This window comes from Thamnophis sirtalis, unplaced genomic scaffold, assembly GCF_051295495.1.
Source record: "Thamnophis sirtalis isolate CommonGarterSnake01/CBP01778 unplaced genomic scaffold, rThaSir2_p1.2 scaffold_1, whole genome shotgun sequence".
Taxonomy (NCBI): domain Eukaryota; kingdom Metazoa; phylum Chordata; class Lepidosauria; order Squamata; family Natricidae; genus Thamnophis; species Thamnophis sirtalis.
In genome coordinates, this window is record NW_028261381.1 from 45,032,842 (window position 1) to 45,054,242 (window position 21,401).

Here is a 21,401-nt window from a genome sequence, read left to right on the forward strand (position 1 = left end):
GGGGAAGGTGTGTGTTATACTCCAAAAAATACGGTATTCCAATGAATAAAAGGCTCTGACAATTCTGTTTATGGACTTTTCTGTTTTGTGTTGTGATTTCTGATTGTGTTGTGATTTCTCAGACAAATGGTTTTACAGAAACAATGCATAGAAATTCTAGCTATTTGGAATCTCAAATCAAAGCCTATTTTTCCTTACATTACCCCCCCCCAAAAAATGTTAAATATGACTTGTTGTTAGCAAAAAAAAATGCTCATTCTATCACCAAGACAGATGGGGAAAATATAATGGGAAGTCCTCCAAATTTCTATACTGTTCAGATGGCCTAAGTGAAAGCCTTTACTGTTATCAATGAATTATTTATCAATTTCCACTCCAGCTAATATGACGGGACAGAATTCTTTTTCTTAAGATCAAGTTAGTTCTCCACCCACCCACCCCCAACCAGCTTTTATTGCAGTAATTTGTTAAAAGGAAAATAGCTTCCCGAAATAAATTCATGTTAAAATGTTGGCCTTAAATCATAACCATTTGCTAACTACTGTCGTTTCCTGCTTATATTCAGTTAGCTTTGGGCACAGTGCTTAGAATATCATCTGGTCTGGAGGAGGAGAATTCATGTCCTGAAATTGGGATAATGTGGAAGAAAATGTGTGGTTTCACCGAAACTTTCTACTCTTGGTTTAGAGAATATGTTGCCACAATTTTAAATTGGTTTCTTACTCAAAATAATAATCTGTGTTAAGGAAAAAGCAAAAAAACCCTCATCAATTCTGTGCATTATTGAGTCAAATTTATATAGACTCATTTTGAACAACCTCAGCAGAATGGGATCTGATGGGACTTGGAAGACATCTGAGTAAGAATTCCTGTTTAGCAGTCAGTGATAATTCAGTAGTCAGCAAATATTTCGGTCACATTTAAATAAAATGGGGATCTGGTCAGAAACTAAGTGAGCAGAATTTGATACCTCAAATCTTATAAACAGCTAATTGCTTACATTTTAAGTTTACATAGAAGGGGTGGGTGGGAACCAGACTTCATTTGAGAGAAAATAGGAAAGTTTTATTACTATTATGAAAAAAAGTCTTATTCTCTACCCCTTATCTCCTTAAACTGTTTAAAATACCATCCATTGTAAACTCAGCATGCAGAAGGTGGACCACTGAATTTAAGAAACCCAACAATACAATAACCTGACATTCAAGCAGAGGTGGTTGCGAGCATTTGCTCGCTTCGCTCATGCACACCTCTTCGGGGCTGAAACAAAGCGTCAAACATGCAGCTAATCAACTCAGGTAGCTGCAGTGAGTACAGCAGGCATGGCACGGAACTCAGCTGGGCAGTGTGGGCAGGGGGAATGAGCCAGAAAGTTAGTTATATATGAAAAGGATAGCGCAGGGGCAGGTGGGCGGACCCAGCTGTGATCACAACTCCTGGTTTGCTTGAATGGGTTCGGCCACGCTGCAGCCTACCACTGCATTCACATGGCTAAAGTATGAGAGTTTGGGGTTGGTGGTAGACATTGGGTCTACAAAGAAGGAATGAATTAATTGTCATGCTGCCTGACACAACTGTAAGTTGTTCTGGTTTTACAGACCTCCACTCCTTTATTTTCACTAGAGCCAGAGGTTTGGATTCTGATATTTTCTGCTGCCTTTTCTTTGTTTGGTACTCCATATTGTTGAGATGGACCTTTTCAGCACCTCAGGTCATCTTCACAGTTGCAACAGATGAATAAGGATATTAATTTCCCCTTTTTTTCATATGGAGACAGATCCTGAAAAAAATGTTTTGAGACAGAGACATAAGTACAAGAAAATGAATAAATAGCATAGATCTTTAGAAAACTATTAACTCTGAATGTATTGATTTGCTCTTCATTGGCTAAGGTTCTCTAATATAAACTTTGACTAAACGACTCTAGGGCCATGATGGCAAACCAATGGCATTTGAGCCACAGGTGGCAAGGAAAACCCTAAGTCTTCCCATGAAAGTTAACATTCAGTAAAATCACTTTTTGGGTAGGGAAGGCTGTTGTACAAGGTTTTCGAAATGGCTGATAAACAAAACTGTAACTTTTAAAGTTTGTCCAGTTTATAAGTAGGAACTTCATTCTATTGCAAATGTTTTTGTTTCTGTGGTTTCTAATGTATCTGGCAGTACATTTCAATAAGTGACTATTTGGCTGGTATTACATTTCAGTAGTTGAATAAGGAAAATGAAGTAAAGGATCATATGAAAAGGAACTTAGTGTGGACCAACAGATAAACGGATATTACCTTATATGTTTTAAATTTGAAAGAAATAGGTTTTATGGATTTGGTAGATCTACCTAAATTGGCAACAAAAAGAGTATAATGTTTAACTTGGCTTTCAAGAAGTCTGGGGATCCATAGCTGTTACATAAAACTAAATATGGCCTGATTCATTCATTCAGTCGCCTGATCCTATGCTCTGCTATAGTTCACGCAGTCCTTCACTTAAAGCTATTTGTTTAGTGACTATTAGAAGTTACAACAGCACTGAAAAAATGACTTATGTCTGTTTTTCACATTATGACCCTTGCAGCATCCCCATGGTCACTTGATCAGTTTGAATGCTTGACAATGGTTTCATATTTATGACGGTTGCAGTGCAGTTCATGTGATCACTTTTTGTGACCTTCTGACAAGCAAAGTCAATGGGGAAGACAGATTCCCTTAACACCATGTTATTAACTTAATAACTGCAATGATTCACTTAACAACCATGGCAAGAAAGATCATAAAATGGGCAAACACCACTTAACAAATGTCTCAAATGTTTAGCCATTGAAATGCTAAACTCAGCATTTGGCTCAGTTGTGGTTGTAAGTCAAGCACCACATGTATTCACCCCAGACATCTTCAGGATAAAGTTGTGGTGCAGTCAAAAAGAAGGCAGCAGTTCCATCTGCTAAAAATGCTGCAGTTTTGAGAGTGGTGTGCTTCCAACTCAGTATTAGAATTTGAGGCCCCAGTGCATACCAAGGCCTTACAAGCCGCCCTATTGGTTGACAGTACAATTTTGCTTCATGCATGCTGGTTCGAATGCATGAAGTTTCTATTCTTTCTATTTCTATTCTAGTTTCTGTTGTTTCTATTCTTCAATGTATGCCAGGACTTTGAAACTAGTTTTTACAAGCTAATCTCAAAAAATAAACTTTTACAAACAGTTTATTTCTTTTCAGTTTCATGTACTAGTTGGCCATTCACAGCAAAAACTGAAAACCTGATGCATTCAACTTTAGCTAATGTAGTTAAAGACAGCCCAACATATGTAATCCACTTTAAAACTGATTTGGAAGCCAAAATCTTAATTTCTGGGGAGAGGCTGGTTGTTTGTTTGTTTTTTGTTTGTTTTGCTTGTTTTAGCAATTCCAAGAATGGGAAGGACAGGCAAATAAAGAGAGCTGTTCTGCCATCTGCAGTTTGAGGTCTACTTGCCAATTGCAAATGTATTTTAAAGAAAAGAATGATTCACATTGGAGCGCTTATGAAAAATCAGGCTAATATTTGGAAATGGTAATGTTTCAGAATTAATAGGCATCCATGGATGAATCTGTTTTCTTCCAAGAAAACCAGCCATTTAATTTAATGCAAGTTGTAGGTAGGCCCATTTCTCACATTTAATTTCTAGCAGGGGAATCCTTTGCCCCTGCTATGTATGTTTGAACTATTTGGTTTGGTCAATATATTGGATGTAAATGTAATGATGTCTTAGAATAAATGTTATCGGTGTTCAAACAGTATTTGAGCCGGGGGACATGCTAGCAGTCCACTAAGATTCACAATATAGTAAAAAGCGAAATAAAATTTGAAAGAGCTATGCTTACTGTGACAAAATTAAATAACAAATGGGAAATATTATGAAAACATCAATAGGAGGAAACATAAAATTGAAAAGGAAATGATTTGTTAGATTGTATTGAGCAGCGCCAGCCAATAAATGATTGCTCACTACAGTCTAGGTTGAATTATTTTATTTGATCTAATTTAAGGATGTGCAAAAGATTTTGTATGTGAAGTATTCAGCAGAGAGAGCACCTGTTTTCCACATATTATTCAGATGATTTGATGCATAAAACTAAACTGGAATGTTATAGTTTATGAATAGGCTGAAACAGGGCAATGGGTAGAAGTACAGGAAGAGCTGAGAACAAAACAAGAATATCAGTGACACAACAATCTTTCCTTCCTTCCTTCCTTCCTTCCTTCCTTCCTTTCGCAGCTCCCAGTGCTAAATATTCCACCACCCCATCCACTCTTAATCTTTTCAGTGTCTTTGTTTTCCTCCTCTTCTAACTTTCACTTCTACTACCAACCTGCCACAGGATTATAACCCTTTAGCATCCCTATTCCCTACCCTCAATTTTCTCAGCACTTTCTTTCCCTTGCTCCCTACTGCTGGAGAAAGTTGGCCATGTTCCATTCATTGCAGGGAGCAAATGAACTCAATCTTCTTGGCTCATATTCCACATGAAGCCAAACACATTTTCTAGAACAACTATCCACAATCAGTTGCCTTTTTGGATCTGATAGACTGCAGCATTCCAAGATGACATAGCTGTGTTTTGGAATTTATACTTAAACCAAGAAGGCTCTACTATAGACAGCGCTACCATAGACATGCACCCTTGAAATCTTCTGCATTGCACGGGAGTTCCCAGTCAGTCAGATTAGTAATGGAAGATATTGCCTTAATGATTTAGCAGTCAATATTTTTTTTCTGTTGTCTCCAAGGGAAAACAAATAAAACAAATGGGAAAAAGAAATGTGTACACTCCACAGATTGTGATTCTATGCACAAAACTCACATGAGGAGTTTTGCCTCTCCCATCTCAAATGTAAAAGAGCATTCCAAAATCTACTTACAACATAATTGGAATAATGAACTATCCAATGCAGTGATGCTGAAATTTGAATAAAATCAAGGTCCCTATCCAACATGTAGTAGATTTCCAAAATCTCCTGCTAGGTGGTGGTTCTTCTTCTTCTCTTTCTCCTTCTCCTTCTCCTCCTTCCTCTTCTCCTTCTACACTTTGGATGTCAAAGGAGATACAAAATTGTGGTTCTCACTCTTCTGACAGCCATTGTTAATTGATGCTTTGGTAGTCTCTCCATCTTCTTCTGGGTCTTCCTCATGTTCTTTGACTTTCTCTTCTTTTTTGGGAATCCCAAGACATCCTCTCCAGGTGAGTGAATCACTTTATTTGCAGTTTTTGTATGTAATTTAGGCTAGTTACTACTCTCTGCAGCAATAGAAGTACCACATGCTATTCAGTAGTTTACAAAGGAATCAATTCACCCAAAGGAACCCTGTGACATGTTGGGACATTGATGATGGCAGGAGGAGAGAAGGCAAGGAAGACACTGGGAATGCTACTGGGACCTCAGATAAGCTGCTGAGGCGGGAGGGGAAACACATACCAATCAGGCCCTTTTCACTCAGCTGAGTTTTGTTTTAACTAAAATCTGGAACAATCTAATTTTTTTGGTTTGGTTTCTGCTGAGTTATAGCTAACCCCAAAAAGTTCAGCACAGCTTCTAGAACCCTTCCAGGTTTCTTGCTGATTTGATATAAAACCATCACCCTGCTCCCATTTCAGATACATCCTCAGTACAATCTAAACATACCCAAACTCTGGACTTTCTAAATTTCCTCTCAGGCTGACAGTAGAAGTGGGCTTCCCATCGGCTTTATATAGCTTGTAATCAGACTTTTAGCTTTTTTTTCCTCTCTCTCAGTTTTAAACTTATGCTTCTGCGGTTGTCAGCCAAAAGTATGTAGAGATACCAATGAACCCTTTTAGTGTAATCTCTTTTGTAATATTTTGCAAATTACTCTGTCTAGATGGAAGGAGGTTTGCATTGAATGTCACATGGAACACCTATAAAATAAGCACAAGATTTTTCTCTCATCTCTCCAAAAACCTGCAAATAGCAGGAAGCACAATAGCTTCCATTTTACACCTTTATGAAGAAAATATGATTCAGGACCAGAGGATATTTTCCTCTTGTTTTGTTTATATTTTTCAAGAAGAAAGGAAAGCTTAGTGCTCATTGCTGCGAGGGTGAGCTTGATACACTTGCAGGGATTTTCAACAGATACATTTCTTTAATTTTCCAGCTTCATTAGTGACTCTAAAATTACTGGATTGAGATTGAGATACCTTTTTCTGTCTGACTGACAGTTGCCTCCAAGGAACTAGAGCAGAAGAGAAGAAAAAGATATATTTGGTTCCCGTGTTTTATTCGGTCATAAAATATAGAGAGGAATTTGAGAGATAATAATGAATTCTGGTCACTGAAACAATGACATAATGGGAATTTATTAAGAATAGCTTGTTGTTCTAACTCTTCAGATCAGAATCAAGTAATATAAACTAAGGAATCATATGGAAATTCAGAAGATGATCTACATAATAATCCTAGAGAAGCAGTATTCAAAGTGTTTGGGTTAGTTAGCCCCTCAGGAAGCAGTTTAAACAAGATGGTGGCTGGGGAGGGCTACTTTAGTCCAAATCAAGGCTAGGGCTATATGGAATTTTTAACATCCACAAGGTCATTGGCTGAGATAATTACCATATTTTTCGGACTATAAGACGCATCAGAGTATGAGATGCACCAAGATTTTGAAGAGGAAAATTTAAAAAAACATTTTTGAACTCTGCAGGACTCTCAAACCCTCTGTATGCCTCATTTTTGTGAAAAAAGGGCGTGCAGAGAGTTTGAGAGGCCTGCAAATTGTTCCTGGGGGCAGAGGCAAAAATGAGCAAAAACCAGCCCATTTTTCATGAAAATGGGCACATTTTTTGCAAAAAAAACAGGACCAGCATATGCTTTGGTAGATTACTCCTTGGGGCTGGGGAAGGCGGAAATGGGCAAAAAAGTACCCGTTTTGCCCTCCCCACCCCCAGGAACACTTTGCAGACCTCCCAAAGCCTAGGCGCGTCCATGTTTCCAAAGGGGGCAGGGCTTAGGGAGGGCAAAAATGCTGTATGTATAAGTGTATAAGTGTATAAGACGCACCCAGATTTTCACCCTCTTTTGGGGGGTGGGGGTAGGTGCGTCTTATACTCCGAAAATAGGTAAGCTCATTTTCTCATTTGCAAGCCAGAGTGATCCTCAGCCCCTTTTTCCCAGTCAAATATATCAGTGAAGAAGCTCCCAGAAGGCCATAAACATTGGATCTTCACACAACATTGACCTAGGGTGAGACTGTTGACTGGTAGATACATGGGGAATGTTCTTTTGGGGGTGCCATGAGATCTAGTTTCTGTTAATATTACTGTTTGCTTTTACATTTTGAACTGTCCAGAGTTACGATATATAAAATTGGCAGCCATTTAATTCTTTTAAGTAAGTAAATAGGACTATTGTAACTTAAATCAAAGGACTAGTTTCAAAGGGGAGGGGAAGGGAGGAAGGAAGGAAGGAAGGAAGGAAGGAAGGAAGGAAGGAAGGAAGGAAGGAAGGAAGGAAGGAAGGAAGGAAATAAATGCTCTTTCTTCGTACTCTTTCTGAACACAATGAGAAATTAAATGGTGACACCCAAACAAACTCTTGCAATACTATATAGGTTGGAGGCCTCAGATGTTTATTTGCAGCTGGATCCAATACATGTTTATTTGAAAATTAGTTGTAGTACTTCCAGGTATCCAGGATTTTGAGAATAGCATTTCAATTTTAGAGCCTCTTTGAAATGAGCCCTTACTGCCTCTTTGCTAATGCTGTGGAGTTCAAACTACTTTCTGTAATCATGGTAACTTGTTTGTAAATGATATTGGCATTAATGTGACTCATTTTCTTTTCATTTCACATAAACTGTAAAATATAATAAGAGATAACTGCCTAGAAGAGTATTGAAGAGGGGTATTTTGGAGCTAATGGAATAACTAAAATGAAAAATGTAATATCAAAGAACTGATTTGTTATAAGAAACGGAGAGAAGAAATATTAAAGAATCTTTTTATCAAATTAGTGGAACTTTCTTGTCTATAGAACAAATTATGAAAATGGGCCAAAATGGTTGCAGAAATATTTGTTTATCTATTTGGTGAATGTTGTTCTTTCCTCTCCAGAACAAACTATCTTTTTGAATCATAGATCCAAAGTTCCCACCTTTTATAAATCTTGTAAAAGTGAGTAGTTGAAATAGTACAATGATGGTAAATATTGTAGATGGTCTTTATTCCATTACAAATATATGGAGAGAGGAGGGGTCAAGGAAGAGCAGTACAATTAGATTGATTCATTAAATCTGGCAGTGGTCCATTTCCAAAAGCAAAAAACCCCAACCCGTTACCTTCTCTCTCCTTACGTAGAAATACAACTTGGAAGATTGTAAAGCTAATTAGTCAAGGATAGTATTACTAACAATAATACTATTAGTAATATTTTCTGCCTTTTGGAACTAAAATTTAAACTTATTCCTGAAAATTATTCCTTATTTGTGCTTTCAGAGAGACTATCGTTTGGTGCTTGTGGTGTTGCACTTAGATATTTATCCACCATTTTACACTGTTGAACCTGTTTTAAAATACTGTAAAATATTCAAGTTGCAGCAACTGTTTTACACACTTTGAACTTTAGATAGGAGATATCCATGGTGCTGAAATAGTGATGGTTAATTGCCCGGTATGAGTGATATAGGCCAATACTTTCCTAATCTTACCATTGTTTGTTCTTACTTAGACAAATTCCATCTATTGCTATGTGCAAGCAGTGTTCAGAATGCGTAGTTGCACTTTTTATTTATTTATATCTGTCTCTAGAATAACATGTATTGGGTGGCCTGAAATAGACTAGTTTATGGTGTATTCTGTGAATCTTTCACTTCCTGAAGTCTCCTAAGCCAATTTTACAATTCTGTGAGTAACTTAGTGAGCCTAAAATAATTGGGATGCTTTGATTTTTATTTTGTAAGAGTACAGTCCTTGCTCAAATCTCAAATATCCCAGATTGATCTATTTCCAGATAGCTACTGGACTGGTTAAAAATAACTTTATATGATAGCGTTTTGAGTTTCTTCTCTAAAAATAAGAGCCTAATCCTGTCTTATTTAGACTAAAGTCATTCTAGGCATATGTGAAGTTATAACTGTAATAGCAAATGCTATTATGAAAGTCCCTTAGGAAAAATAAAAGATAATACCTCTAACAAAAGCTTCATTTTACTTGCTTTGTGATTCTTTGAGGACCATATACTATAATATTCCCCACCAACCATATTTTAATTCATATTGTACCTTTGTTGCTTATTTTTATTGTCTCATTGCTTTACCAACGTTATGTTTACATTTTTATCATTTTTATTTTCCATTTACTGTTATAAGCTGCCCGCAATAGCCCCATGGCAAGATTGGGAAGCAAATAAATTTGATTAATAAAATTAAAAAGTAAAATAAAATTTCAGAGTATATTGAAACGCACTGGATCTGTATTACTCATATAGGCCAAACCTGGCTATGAAACATGCAACAGATCTGACTAATTTGTACTCCATGCCTTACTTCAATTTTTAATGTAGATGGCAGTAAAGTGGAACACCTGGTTTGCATATGCTCTGTACTTCAATTATTTTCCAATGCCTCTACTTGAAATTGGATTAGTGGTATTATTAGATAATGGACAGATCTGGTAGTTATAGAACAGACATTTTGTTGTCCTTTGTACTTAGCTTTGTTGTACTGCCACACTATTTGAATAGGTTGGATACTGAGATTGTCAAAAAGAAAAGGCTTTATAGTTCAATAGAGGCTGTGGGATGACCCTGAGTGAATCAGAGTTTGGGCTATTCTTGGCCACCAAAGCACTTAGCAATAGCAATAGCATTTAGACTTGTATACCACTTCATAGTGCTTTTACAGCCCTCTCTAAGCATTTTACAGAGCCAGCATATTGCCCCCAACAATCTGGGTCCTCATTTTATTCACCTCGGAAGGATGGAAGGCTGAGTCAACTTTGAACTGGTGAGATTTGATCTGCCAAACTGCAGCTAGCAGTCAGCTGAAGTAGCTTGCAGTACTGCACTCTAACCACTGCACCATCTCAGCTCTGACCCAAATATTTAAGGGCATGATATAGATATAGTTTTTTGTGATTTGACATGGAAGGACATTGCTATCAATATTTTGTCATACTTAGGTCATTTTCTGATTCCTTTTTTGCTTGCTTACCCAATTTTGGAATAGATCAGTATGCTATCTCTGAGGGATGCTGTTAGAAGTCTTCTCCCAATGCTTGCGAACTGTGAGGGAGCTGGTGAGGAGAAACAGACTCACACTCAACTCTGCCAAGGTTGAACTGTTGTGATTTGGGTCATTTGGCCCTGGAGAATCTTCATTTTTAGTGCACTTCCTTATTCAGGACTGGTGCACAATCTGGGTTTTTTTCCAAACACGCAGCTTTCCAGAATGCACAAAAGCAGGTGTCAGCTGTTTCTAGGAAGCCTTTCACACATATTTTACTTTGCCTACTCTTGAAAAGCACTTGGAAGCTTCATCTGGTTCAGAATGTCATGGCACAGCAGTAAAAGGCTCGCCTTTGCTTAACAATGTAATACTTTGTGAGCTGCTGTAGTCATCAGTTAACCTTCAGATGCAATTCAAGGTCTGGTCCTTGAACTAGGGCCTGAGGGATTGTTTATCTCTAGCAGTTTCTGCCTGTACTATTACATCAGACAGATTTGGACTTCTGCAGATCCCATTGCTCAGACAAAGTGATCTGATGGGATCCAGGAAGTATGCCTTGTCTATGCTCTGGAACAGCATTTCTCCAGAGATTCCCCATGGCTCCTCCCCTGCTTTCATTTAAAAGTTGGTCAAAGATTTGGCTTATTCGTCAGGCCTTGGGTTAAAGTGCATGATGGGTTTCTTATAGAATACTGTTTTTTTAACCTGGATGGCTCCCCTTCCCAAACCTCTTTTTTATTTTCTGCTTTATTTATTTTATTATTTTAATTGTTTAAACCCTCCTTGGGGTGTTATGGATTCAAGCAGCTTTATAAATCTTATAAATAAAAAATAAACAGATAGATCAATACGGTTCGCTTTGACTTGCAATGATTTCCCTCCGTTTTAAAGGCCTTATATCATTTTAAAATACTCCCAGCTAGGGATGTATGTACAAAACCTATGAACCTTAGCTCTGTCCTCTACACAGAAGCCCTTTCTTCAAGGTGCCCTCTGTTATGCTCTGCCTTTTCCATTGAAAGTAGCCTGTCTTTTTACCTTTTAGAATCCTGCTGCCAAATGAGGACATTGGACAGTGGCATAGGAACCTTTCCCCTTCCAGACTCAGGAAACCGTTCAACGGGCCGACACGTTTCTAAGCAAGGACTGGATTTAGAAAATGAAGATTTCACATCACCGGACCAACCTTTTCCTCAGGCTCCATCTGAGAAAGCCCAAACCCTAGAACGAGAAGTGCCTTCAACAACTAATAAAAGCCCGGGCTCTATCGAGAGTGTAATTTCTCATTCAGCATCAGATCCTGCGATGGCTGATGGAGGTGTGCAGGTTTTGCAGAGTCATCTTCCGAAAGCAGCTTCTTCAGGTAAAATGACAGCTTCTGGTTTTTGCAAATGAGATGCTTTGTGCCCAGCTGTTAGTTTCCATTAGCAGAGGCCTCCCAGCAGATAACATTGTGTAAAAACATGTGAAATATGCAGCTGAAAAGACTCCTCACACTACTGTAGGTATTTTAGAAGCCGGGGATCCCAGTGAAAGGGAGATATTATGATGCTGAATGGTTATCTATTGTCTTATAAAGAAGACGTAGCACGTGTTACAAGTTCTTTTTTAAACTGTACCCAGTTAGCCTGACCCAAATTCAAGAGAGACACAAACATACTGGGCCCTGAACAGGTGGTTTCTTTCTATCACCCTATAAGGGTTGGAGGAATGTTCTAATTTGTAAAACAAGTATGTAATTATATGAGAATTATGTGACAATTACTATATTTAACAATGTTCATATTATTACTATTCAATATACGATACACTGTCTTAAGTGTATCTTATGACTTATACTTATGTCTTAAGTCTGTTCTGTCTTAAGTCCCCCCCCCCCTTTCTTTCTTTTTCTGTTAATGGCCACCATGTAGAATTCTTGTGTCTTTTTTATGTGCTGTTTTATCTAGTTGAGCCTTTATACTTCTTTTCCTCTCTTTCGGAGCATCCACTTCTGCTGAAGGAATATCACCTTCATTCATTTGGCTGCTGTACTCTGCTGGTGGCTGTAGAGCTCCAAAGCACACACCTCCTACCACACCTGTGTCAAGGTTGCAGCTTTAATGGCAATTCTGCTAGGCTGATGCTGGAGAAAAGGCCCAAATAAGAGAAAAAGGTTCCTGCAATTTTGCTCCAGTAGCTTACTTTCCCACACCGTGTCTTTAAATACCTTGTGGATAATGTCAAAGCTACCATAAGTCAGGGCAAATTTAAGCTGTAGCCAGAAGCAAATTGAAGAATTTCCAGAGTTGGGAGAGCTTTTCATTTTAAAATGTTTATCCGCCGAGCAGCTGGAGCATTGTGGGCAGTGGGTACACATGTGCGTGCTGGCTGTGTGCATGTGGTGGACATCTGGCCCCATTGCACCATACCAGTTGCAGCGGGATCCGGAGCCCACCATTGGTGTATGTGCATGTAATGTGTGGGTATCTCCTATGCGACCATGTGGATCTTAGTCCAGGTGGATTTGTTGTAAATGCCAATTCAAATTCCTAAAAGTATCCCAGTATGATTCTTGTTATATGAAGCATTCAAACAATCTACATCAAGAAATAGCTTAACCATCTTATTCAGAATTCCATAGTTGTCCCAAAGGTGTTTTTCAAAAGACATCTGGACTTTCTTGGTTTTTTTTTTCCTTGAAAACTTTTTGCTTCTCATCCAAGAACCTTCTTCAATTCAATTTAACTGAAGAAATGTTTTTAAGGTAGAGGGGGGACCCTAAGAAAGTCCAGCTGCCTTTTGAAAATCACCTTTGGGACAACTATGACCTGGATGACTGAGAATCTCCCTAGACATTTTACTGAGAAGGAAAAAAAAGCTGCCCTTTTCAAGTTCATCAGAGGTATTTGAACCTCATGTGCTAAATGTTATTATTTAAAAAAATCCCATGTACCTCTTATGAAGTACATGATCCCATGTACTTCCATAAAAAATCTTAAAGCAGAAGAGTACGTTAAGATGTTTACACTGCACAATTATTTGGCAAAGCTGACCTTTTATCTGACTGCCACATTCAAATGAGAATTAGAAATCTGCTGCAAGACTCCCAAATAATGTTTTGCTAATGTGTCAATATTTAAATTGAACAGATGAGTAAATAAGCTGCATTAAAGATTCTTGAAAGTTTATGAGACACCTTCTAATTAAACATGCTGGAATTTAATTGATTTAGTAATATTCCTAATACGGGTTTCTACTGCTTATAACAGAATGCAAATACATGCTGTATGCTTCATTGGAAACCCCCCTGCTCATTTCAGATTGTAGTTAAAGAAAAGGTATTTTAAGTTAAACTGGTTTTTAAAGTGTATTGTTAATTAATAGCACAACTAAAGGAGATTTAGAACAGAAATCTTAGTTATAGATTATATGCTACATGCTTGAATAGCCACATGTGTGACCTCAGTTCAGCAGCGTGCTATAGAAAAGACTCCATGATTAAACACTGTCATTATAACAAATTGAATAGAAACTGCAAGCACTGAATTGCTTCATAAGAAGTCAGTAGCAGTAAGATTGTCCTGATCTTAATGCTAATATTCACTGCAGCAGCCTTCTATGGTCTGTTTCTTAATTAAATTGTCTTGAAGATTTTTTTTTTTAAAAAAAAGCCTGATATGCTGCAGATTGGGAGGGCAACATTCTCACTTTCAAATGTTATCTTCTTACCAAACTCTCTTTTCCCTCCCATATGCATGCATACAGTGAATCTTACAAAGCACTGTGATTTACATGTGCTCTTGTTCTACAAGTTGTTCAATTGAAAAAGAGTAAATTATTTGGCTAAGAACACTTGTGGTGAGAGAATGTTTTTCTACTGCTTCGTTCTTTTGCTCTCAATTGGAAAATTCACATCTGATGGTTCCCTTTCTCAAACTTTCCATTTTAAAAAATGGTCAGGATGTGTTTGATTTCAGTGCCAATTTATTTTATTTTATTTATAATTGGAGGGTATATCTGTACTTCTTGTACATCCCTAACAATAAGGATGGTTGAGAATTATGCCCTTTTTATAATGTAATAAGTTGTTATTGTTACTTGCAAAGCCGTATCCAACCCATTGCGACCCCATGGATGATGTTATTTCAAGCCTTCCTATCCTCTACCATCCTCTGGAGTCCATTTAAGCTCACCCCTATTGCTTCGGTGACTCCATCCAGCCACCTCATTCTTTGTCATCCCATTCGTCTTTTGCCCTCAATCTTTCCCAGCATTAGGCTCTTCTCCGGTGAGTCTTTCTTTCTCATTAGGTGGCCAAAGTATTTATGTAAGAACTATGATCCATTATATTAAGTGATTTGGCTTGTAGAATTTATATCTACTTCTTCCTGCATTTTGTAGAACTGGAGCTATCCAGCCCTTAGCAGCAGCTTACAATAAAGAACTGAAATTCCCACATAGTCTTCTTTACTCAAATTTATTGAAAGGGAAGAAATTTTGTTTATAAAAAATGTTGACAATTCGTTTCATTTACTTTAACATCCAATTTATTGGTAAATGTCTTCTGGAAGAGATGACTCTCTTGTTTTCCCGATAAAAGAAGAATGTGCAGATGTTCTGCATTTGTAACATTCTTCAAGCCACTATCCTCTCTTTTTCCCATGACCATTGTGTAATTAAGTCAATTCATGAATGAATCTGATCCTTACATGCAAACAGAATCCAAGATGTCATGTTCCATTTCTTTTTGTTGTCCAGGAATAACCGGTCCTATGGAAAAAACCAGTCAAGAATCAAGTTGTTTGGCTTCGACATCATTAGATGATTCAGAGAAAGAAAACAGTAGCAATGTAAAGATGTTTCCAGACTGGAGCAGCAAGAATGTTATCAAAGCCAAGGTATAAATGTAAAAGATTTTGAAAGTATTTGGTTTATTTCTCAAAGTATATTTATTTCTCAAATTTATATTCTGTCCATCCCCAAAGTGATTATCCGCTGCCCCACTTCATCCTTACAAATTCTGTGGTGTCAGTTATATTGGGAATTTGGTTTTAACAGTATTAGAGTGGATTGATGCATTCTGAATGTCCCAAGTTCAGCCCTGGATTCTCCATGCTATATTGGGGGGAAAAATCTTGCCAAAAATTCCGAACAACTATTGCCATTTAGTATAGAGCAGTAGGCAAGATGTACTTAAGGTCAAACCTGGTATAAGCCAGATTATTATGATTCACTAATTCACATGACAAACCCAACACCCAATAAGGGTCATGGCAAAGAAATACCTTACCTCTGTTTTTAGACCAAATCCACTAGTGTCTCTTCATTTCTGTACAAGACATGAGCTTGTTAACAAATAGACGAGTGGTAAAATAACATTATTGCTAAATATTTTGTGTAGCAGTAGGTGTACAAAAAATAAACTTACATTCAACTGAAGTTCTGTTCAGTAATATATCATGCATATTCATTAGCATGAACACGCTATATGTGGTTTCCCCTTTCATTCATAATATTTAGAAATTTTTATTTGTAAATAAAAATTTTATTGGTTGCATAGTTAATTTACTGGGGAGTAATTTGTGATGTGATGTCAAGTAATCTATCAACTTAAGACATCGAGCCTTTGTTACCCCCAAACACTATACAGTAGAGATTCATATTCCTTTTTTTGTATGCACTGATTACTGTAGTTTCATACTATCTCTTTTTAAAAAGTGATCATATTCTGCCTCTTACTATGTTCCAGGAAACTGAGGTCAATTGCAAGAGAATTTGAAGGCCAAAGTTTAATGTGAAAAATACATAGAATATGTTGTGCTGTTGTTATTTTCTTTACTGCAAGTGTTAGCAGCCTTGAATTTGATAAAAGAGGCAGTGAAGATAGGAATGTTTAAATTTTTTGCTATATTTTTTTTTCCGAATCAAAGTTGCCTTCATCCAAAGCTGCTTTCCTTTTTTGAAGTGCAAAGAATATATGGAGCAGTTATATTTTTTCCTCTGAGAGAAAAAAAAATACTTGGGTTGATTTCTTTTGGAAGCCTGGACTGTGTCAAAGAGTAAAAGAAAAGCCCATTGCATTTCTGTGATCAAACTCAGAATCTCCTTTGGAAAAAAGAGAAGAAACTCACCAAGAAGATACTACATGTCTACCTTGCATCATTTTTTTTTAAAGCTATACTGAAAAATTACAATCATACAATTATTTGCATTGTGCCAAATAAAGAATTAGAATAAATCTATAGTTCTTTAAGATAATAGTCTGAATCCTTTCCTTTAGAATAGTGAGGGGAAGTCAGAGTGGTGGAGGGGATTAAAGTATTGGATTTGACTGGGAAGACCTAAATTTTATTAGATTTTTATCTCGCCTGTATTATTTTTATAAGTAACTCAAGGTGATCAATGCATTTAATACTCCTTCCTCCTTTTATTTACCCCATAACAACAACCCTGGGAGGTGAGTCTGCTGAGAGTGATGGGCCAAAGTCATTCAGCCAACCTTTATGCCTAAAGCAGAATTAGAATTCATCAGCTCCTAGTTTCTAAGCCAGCACCTTAACCACTATAACTTCAACCACTTTCAGCACAGAAGCCCTCTAGATGTCTCTGAGCCATTCACTCTTGTCTCAGCTCCATCAACCTCAGAAGGTGATAGCTATGAGAAAAACTCAGTGTAGCACTATGCTTAGATATAAGCACAAACAAAATAAAAATAATAATGCTTACAGAAGATTGTACCTCTGGGAAATGGTATTGATTCACATTCCTTACTGCAATACAGTACACTTTGTTTCATAGGAAGACACTGCAGAATTGGATTCCTGCACTGGGTAGGGACTATACTAGATCAGGGGTCCCAACTCATAGGCCATGGCCCACTAGTAAGCCTCAGCCTGTTCAGAACTGGACTGTGCAAACAGTGGGTGAGCATGTGCGTGTGCAAATGGAGCTGTTTGCCACTTGCACACACGCTTATCACTCAGACAATCCATCCCCTCACCCTCCAGACTGGCCCGCCAAATCGAAAAGGTTGGCGACCACTGTACTAAATGATATCCAAGGTCCGTCCAACTTTATATTTCTTTAATATTTTATTTATGTATTTATTGAATTTATTTGTCCCTAACTCGTAATGAAATGACTCTGTGTGGCTCACAGCATTAAAATTATAATCCTAAGAAATAAATATCTCTAAAACAATAAAAATATAAATGCCAACTCATTAAATTATAATATAGGAAACATCCAAAATATTCCCATAGTATTCCTCACCCAGGAGTAATGTTTGCCTCCATTTCTGTCATTTCAGGGATTTGACAGGATGACTGTTTCATACCCCAGAGAAAAAACAGGCAAATGACCCACTCTGCATTTCTGGGTTGCCACTAACTCTTCATGGATCTTTTTTACTTAAATGATTTGAGTAACATTAAAGCAAGGTGGATTCTATAGCTGGATTGCTGGACAGCTTTTAATATTTAAGTTGTGCTGGGAGAAAGTTCAGGGATTATGATATTTAATGACATAATAGGTAGCAAATGGCAGCAGCTAAATAAATAGTTTGGGCTGGAAAAGATTTAAAAAAGGACTCACCTTATTTGCCTGCACTTCAGACCCACTGCTTTCGGTGAAATGTTTTCTATTTTGAGTCAAGGAATTATATGTTGTTTTGTACAGGACAGGGCACTGAGAGTGTGCACTTACTCTGCTAGCAGTAGCAGTGATACCGAAATGGAGCTAGAGCATGAAACAAATGATTTTGGAACTGGAGGGGAAATGTTGGTAGATTTAATGAAGAACAACAAACAAGGTACTGTACCATTTGTGCACGGATATGTATTAATCCCACTTCTGTTGTGACAGGTGAATTTTCGCCATCACTTCTAAAATCTCATTTGTCATTACTCTTTATTGTGTCATTTTTTTACCTTTTGCAGCATGATTGTGACTAGATGTCAAACCGTAACATTTTTGTTATAAATCCTTATGGCATAAGTAAAACAATAATCTTGGGTTATTGCTTCAATAGTATATTATACAACACAGAGACATACACACAAGTCCCATACTTAAATGATTTAAAAGAAGCCAATGAGCCATGAACTCTGTTCCTATTCTGTAGTTAAAGTCATATCTAATTTTTCTTTTGAAATAGACATACTGAACTTTCATCATGGGCATCAGTGTGGCAGGTGACATCTGTCTTAGCATTTACAAGGCTGTTAATACATGTTGTATGAATGTGTGTAAAAATGAGCAGCTACTCTGAAGATACACTCTTAAACATATTTTTTATTTCATAGAATATAATGAATCCTTATTTAAATTGTCAGTTGTTCTGAGAATAAAATGATGGGTGCCTGGATCTTAGGGTTAAGTGTTTAGAAAAAATAATAATAAAGCAAAATATTAAAGAGCATTCTTGGTGTCTAGAAGGTTAATAGGGGGAAAGCTCACAGTCACAGTGACCAAAAAGCTGGTTTGAAAGTACCCATATGTCATTCTGGAATTCTAAACGTGACTACCAAAACATTGGGGAGCCTATTAAATCTCTTTATCAGTTGTTTCTGCTGGCTTGAACTATTAGGAAATTACTAGATTGCTTAACCTCTGATCTACAAATAAAAGTAGCAACATTATTTCACTGGGGAGCTGGTGTTCATATTGACTAACCAACTCTAGTTGATCAAGCACAAAATGTGCAAATAAGGGTGCAAGCAAAATACATTGGAACATGTCTGCTGGCAAGAAATAATATTCATATAGGATCACATGTATAAGAGCTATAGGAGATAAGATTTATTTATTTATAAATTTTATCAGAGCACCTGCAACAACCAGCTCTAGGCAGCTGATAGATAGAGTTTAAGTATTAAAACCAGAATGCATTAAAAAAAATTAATTGATAAGGCTGAAAAACCATAACATTCTAAAAATGTTTCATGTGAAACTATTAATCTGGAAGAGACGATTTTCCATTAATTGCAAAACAAAGGGTATGGTTACATATATGCCCTAGGATAGCAGAGATCATAGGATTTTTTTTAACACACTTTTCATAACAAAACACTGTTTATTGCTTTTAGTTTCAAAATCATCTCCACTTTCTTTCCCTGGGCAGATGGTTGGTTCTTTTTAAATCTCTGCAATTGCTATTATGTTCAGAATCATTTTGATCATCACCAATATGTATGTAAGCCAGACTGTAGCAAATGGATCTGACCTAAAGAAAACTTTTTTTAAAATAGAAGAAAATTGAGGGAATAATTATTTTATGTTACAGGTAAATAAAATTGCAGTAGCTTGATTAAGATTCTTTAAACGTTTCTCAAATCAATATTCTTATATAGAAGTTTTTCATTAAAGAAATAACAACATATTTGCAGCAATATATAAGCAGACATACTTATGTTTAGCATACTGCTGATTAGCAGTTGTAGAGCTGAATGCGTGACTGTATTCTGTGCTTCTTAAATCAGATGGTTTACTTTTGACCTAGTTGTGTAACTGCCCTACTACCTACTGACATCCAATATGTGCTTTCTACAACAAAATGCTGTCATCAATTTCTCTTTCTCCATAGTACCTTGTTTGCTTCAAGATGGATGCTAACGTTATAAAAATAATTGTACCTGCTGCATTTGATGCTCACTGTTTTAAGCTTTTTAACCCTTATTTTATAAGGACTCAAAGAGGCAATTATTGAACAACAATCCTGATTAAATGGTGTGTATTAAGACATGAACATTTGAAATTAATTAAATATCATCCTTTTCCTAGCTGGTTGCTCAGTATCATCACCCCCATTTTTAAGATATGATAATTGAGATAGTCCTACCCCATTATAAGTTTGGATGGTCCCTTTCAAAATTGTCAGCAGGAAGACAAAGATGAGATATCCATATAACCATATTAAATATTGTTCATTCAATTTTCATCTAGACTGTACTCATCCCACTGTGCTGTACTTCCCAGGGTTTCCTTGCTTCCCCCTTCTGCATGACACAGCAAAGAGTATTTCAGGCTCTTTCCCTGAGAAAGGGAGTAATAAGTATTTGTTGTGCTTATTGCCAAAGAAGAGGGGGAAAATAGAGATAGCCAGAGACGCTCTTCAAGGATTTTTCAGGGCTCCAGCTGAACATTCAAAACAGTGTCAGGGTAAAAAAAAAAACCAGCACCATTGCCTAATTCAAGTGCTATCTCCTGACAAATCGTCTGCTCTGTTCTGTGGGCTATAACTTACTGTAAAATAGATTTAGTAATCAATCGTGTGGAAGGACGGACTGCCTGAAGAGATTAAAAGCCCCTTTGCTCCTTCCTTCCTCCCGCTCCCAATGTGGCCCTCCTCCATTGTCAGGATAACCTAGCTGCCAATCAAACGGGGAAGAAGCAGGAGAGAGGAGGAAGAGTTTTTCAACCAGAGGCCTTGTTGAAGAAGAAGCTGAATCAACAAGATCCAAAGCCCAGAAATCAATTAAACACTAAATAAGATAACAGGCCTGATGAGAAAGAGGCAGCAGCTGAGGAAACTGGGGAAGGAGGGAGAAGGCGGGGCGGGGGGGAGAAGAAAAAGAAAGAGAGGAAGGTAGGAAAGAGGGGGTGGCATTTCTTTCTTTCTTTCAGAACTGGTGTGGAGAAAAAAAGTTACTCCTGCTGTTTCCCTCAGAAAGGGCTGAGATTTGGAAGGAAAGGAGAAGAATCAAGAAGTCCAGCACAGGCACAGAAAAAGTAAAGACTGTGACAGCACAGAACTAGAAAGCAGCAACTAAAAAAGATAAAAGGCAAATTGAACACTTGAAGCTTTCCTTTTTTGAAATACAAGTCTTTCCTGTACTCACTGAATGGAGATGTAAAAATCTGATCAATCGTCCAGAATTGCAGTGCTTTGTATTTGTTTGAGTCCAGGCCAATCTAGTTATTAGTGGTTCAAAAAAATGAACCTGCTTCAGATAGATATGCTATTTGTCACATTTTCAGCATAACCCTTGCACAAAGACTACTAATATGCATGAACAACCCTTGCCACAGATTTCATGCAAGAGGCCAAAATAATGAACAGAAACACAGAAGAATGACAGCTACTTATTAGTGGAGCTCTGTAAACAATCAAGATAATTAGGTAACAGAAAATCAGGGGATACATTTGGACAAGTATGGCATAAGTGTTCCCCTTCCTAGCTAATTTAAGAATCTTCCTGCGGGCT

General features: G+C 37.2%; 1 protein-coding gene across 4 annotated transcripts in view; it reads left to right on the plus strand.

The window, feature by feature from the left end:
* NCKAP5 (NCK associated protein 5) overlaps positions 1 to 21,401 on the plus strand; it is a 615,409-nt gene that overhangs the window by 533,913 nt on the left and 60,095 nt on the right. For 3 of the 4 annotated variants that reach the window (XM_087711234.1, XM_014075806.2, XM_087711247.1), the window contains 3 exons: positions 11,261 to 11,578; positions 14,956 to 15,095; positions 17,875 to 18,007. In XM_087711234.1, coding sequence (XP_087567360.1) covers positions 11,261 to 11,578; positions 14,956 to 15,095; positions 17,875 to 18,007 — 591 coding nt within the window. The remainder of the gene's footprint in view (positions 1 to 11,260; positions 11,579 to 14,955; positions 15,096 to 17,874; positions 18,008 to 21,401) is intronic. The other variant, XM_014075805.2, reaches the window with a different exon arrangement.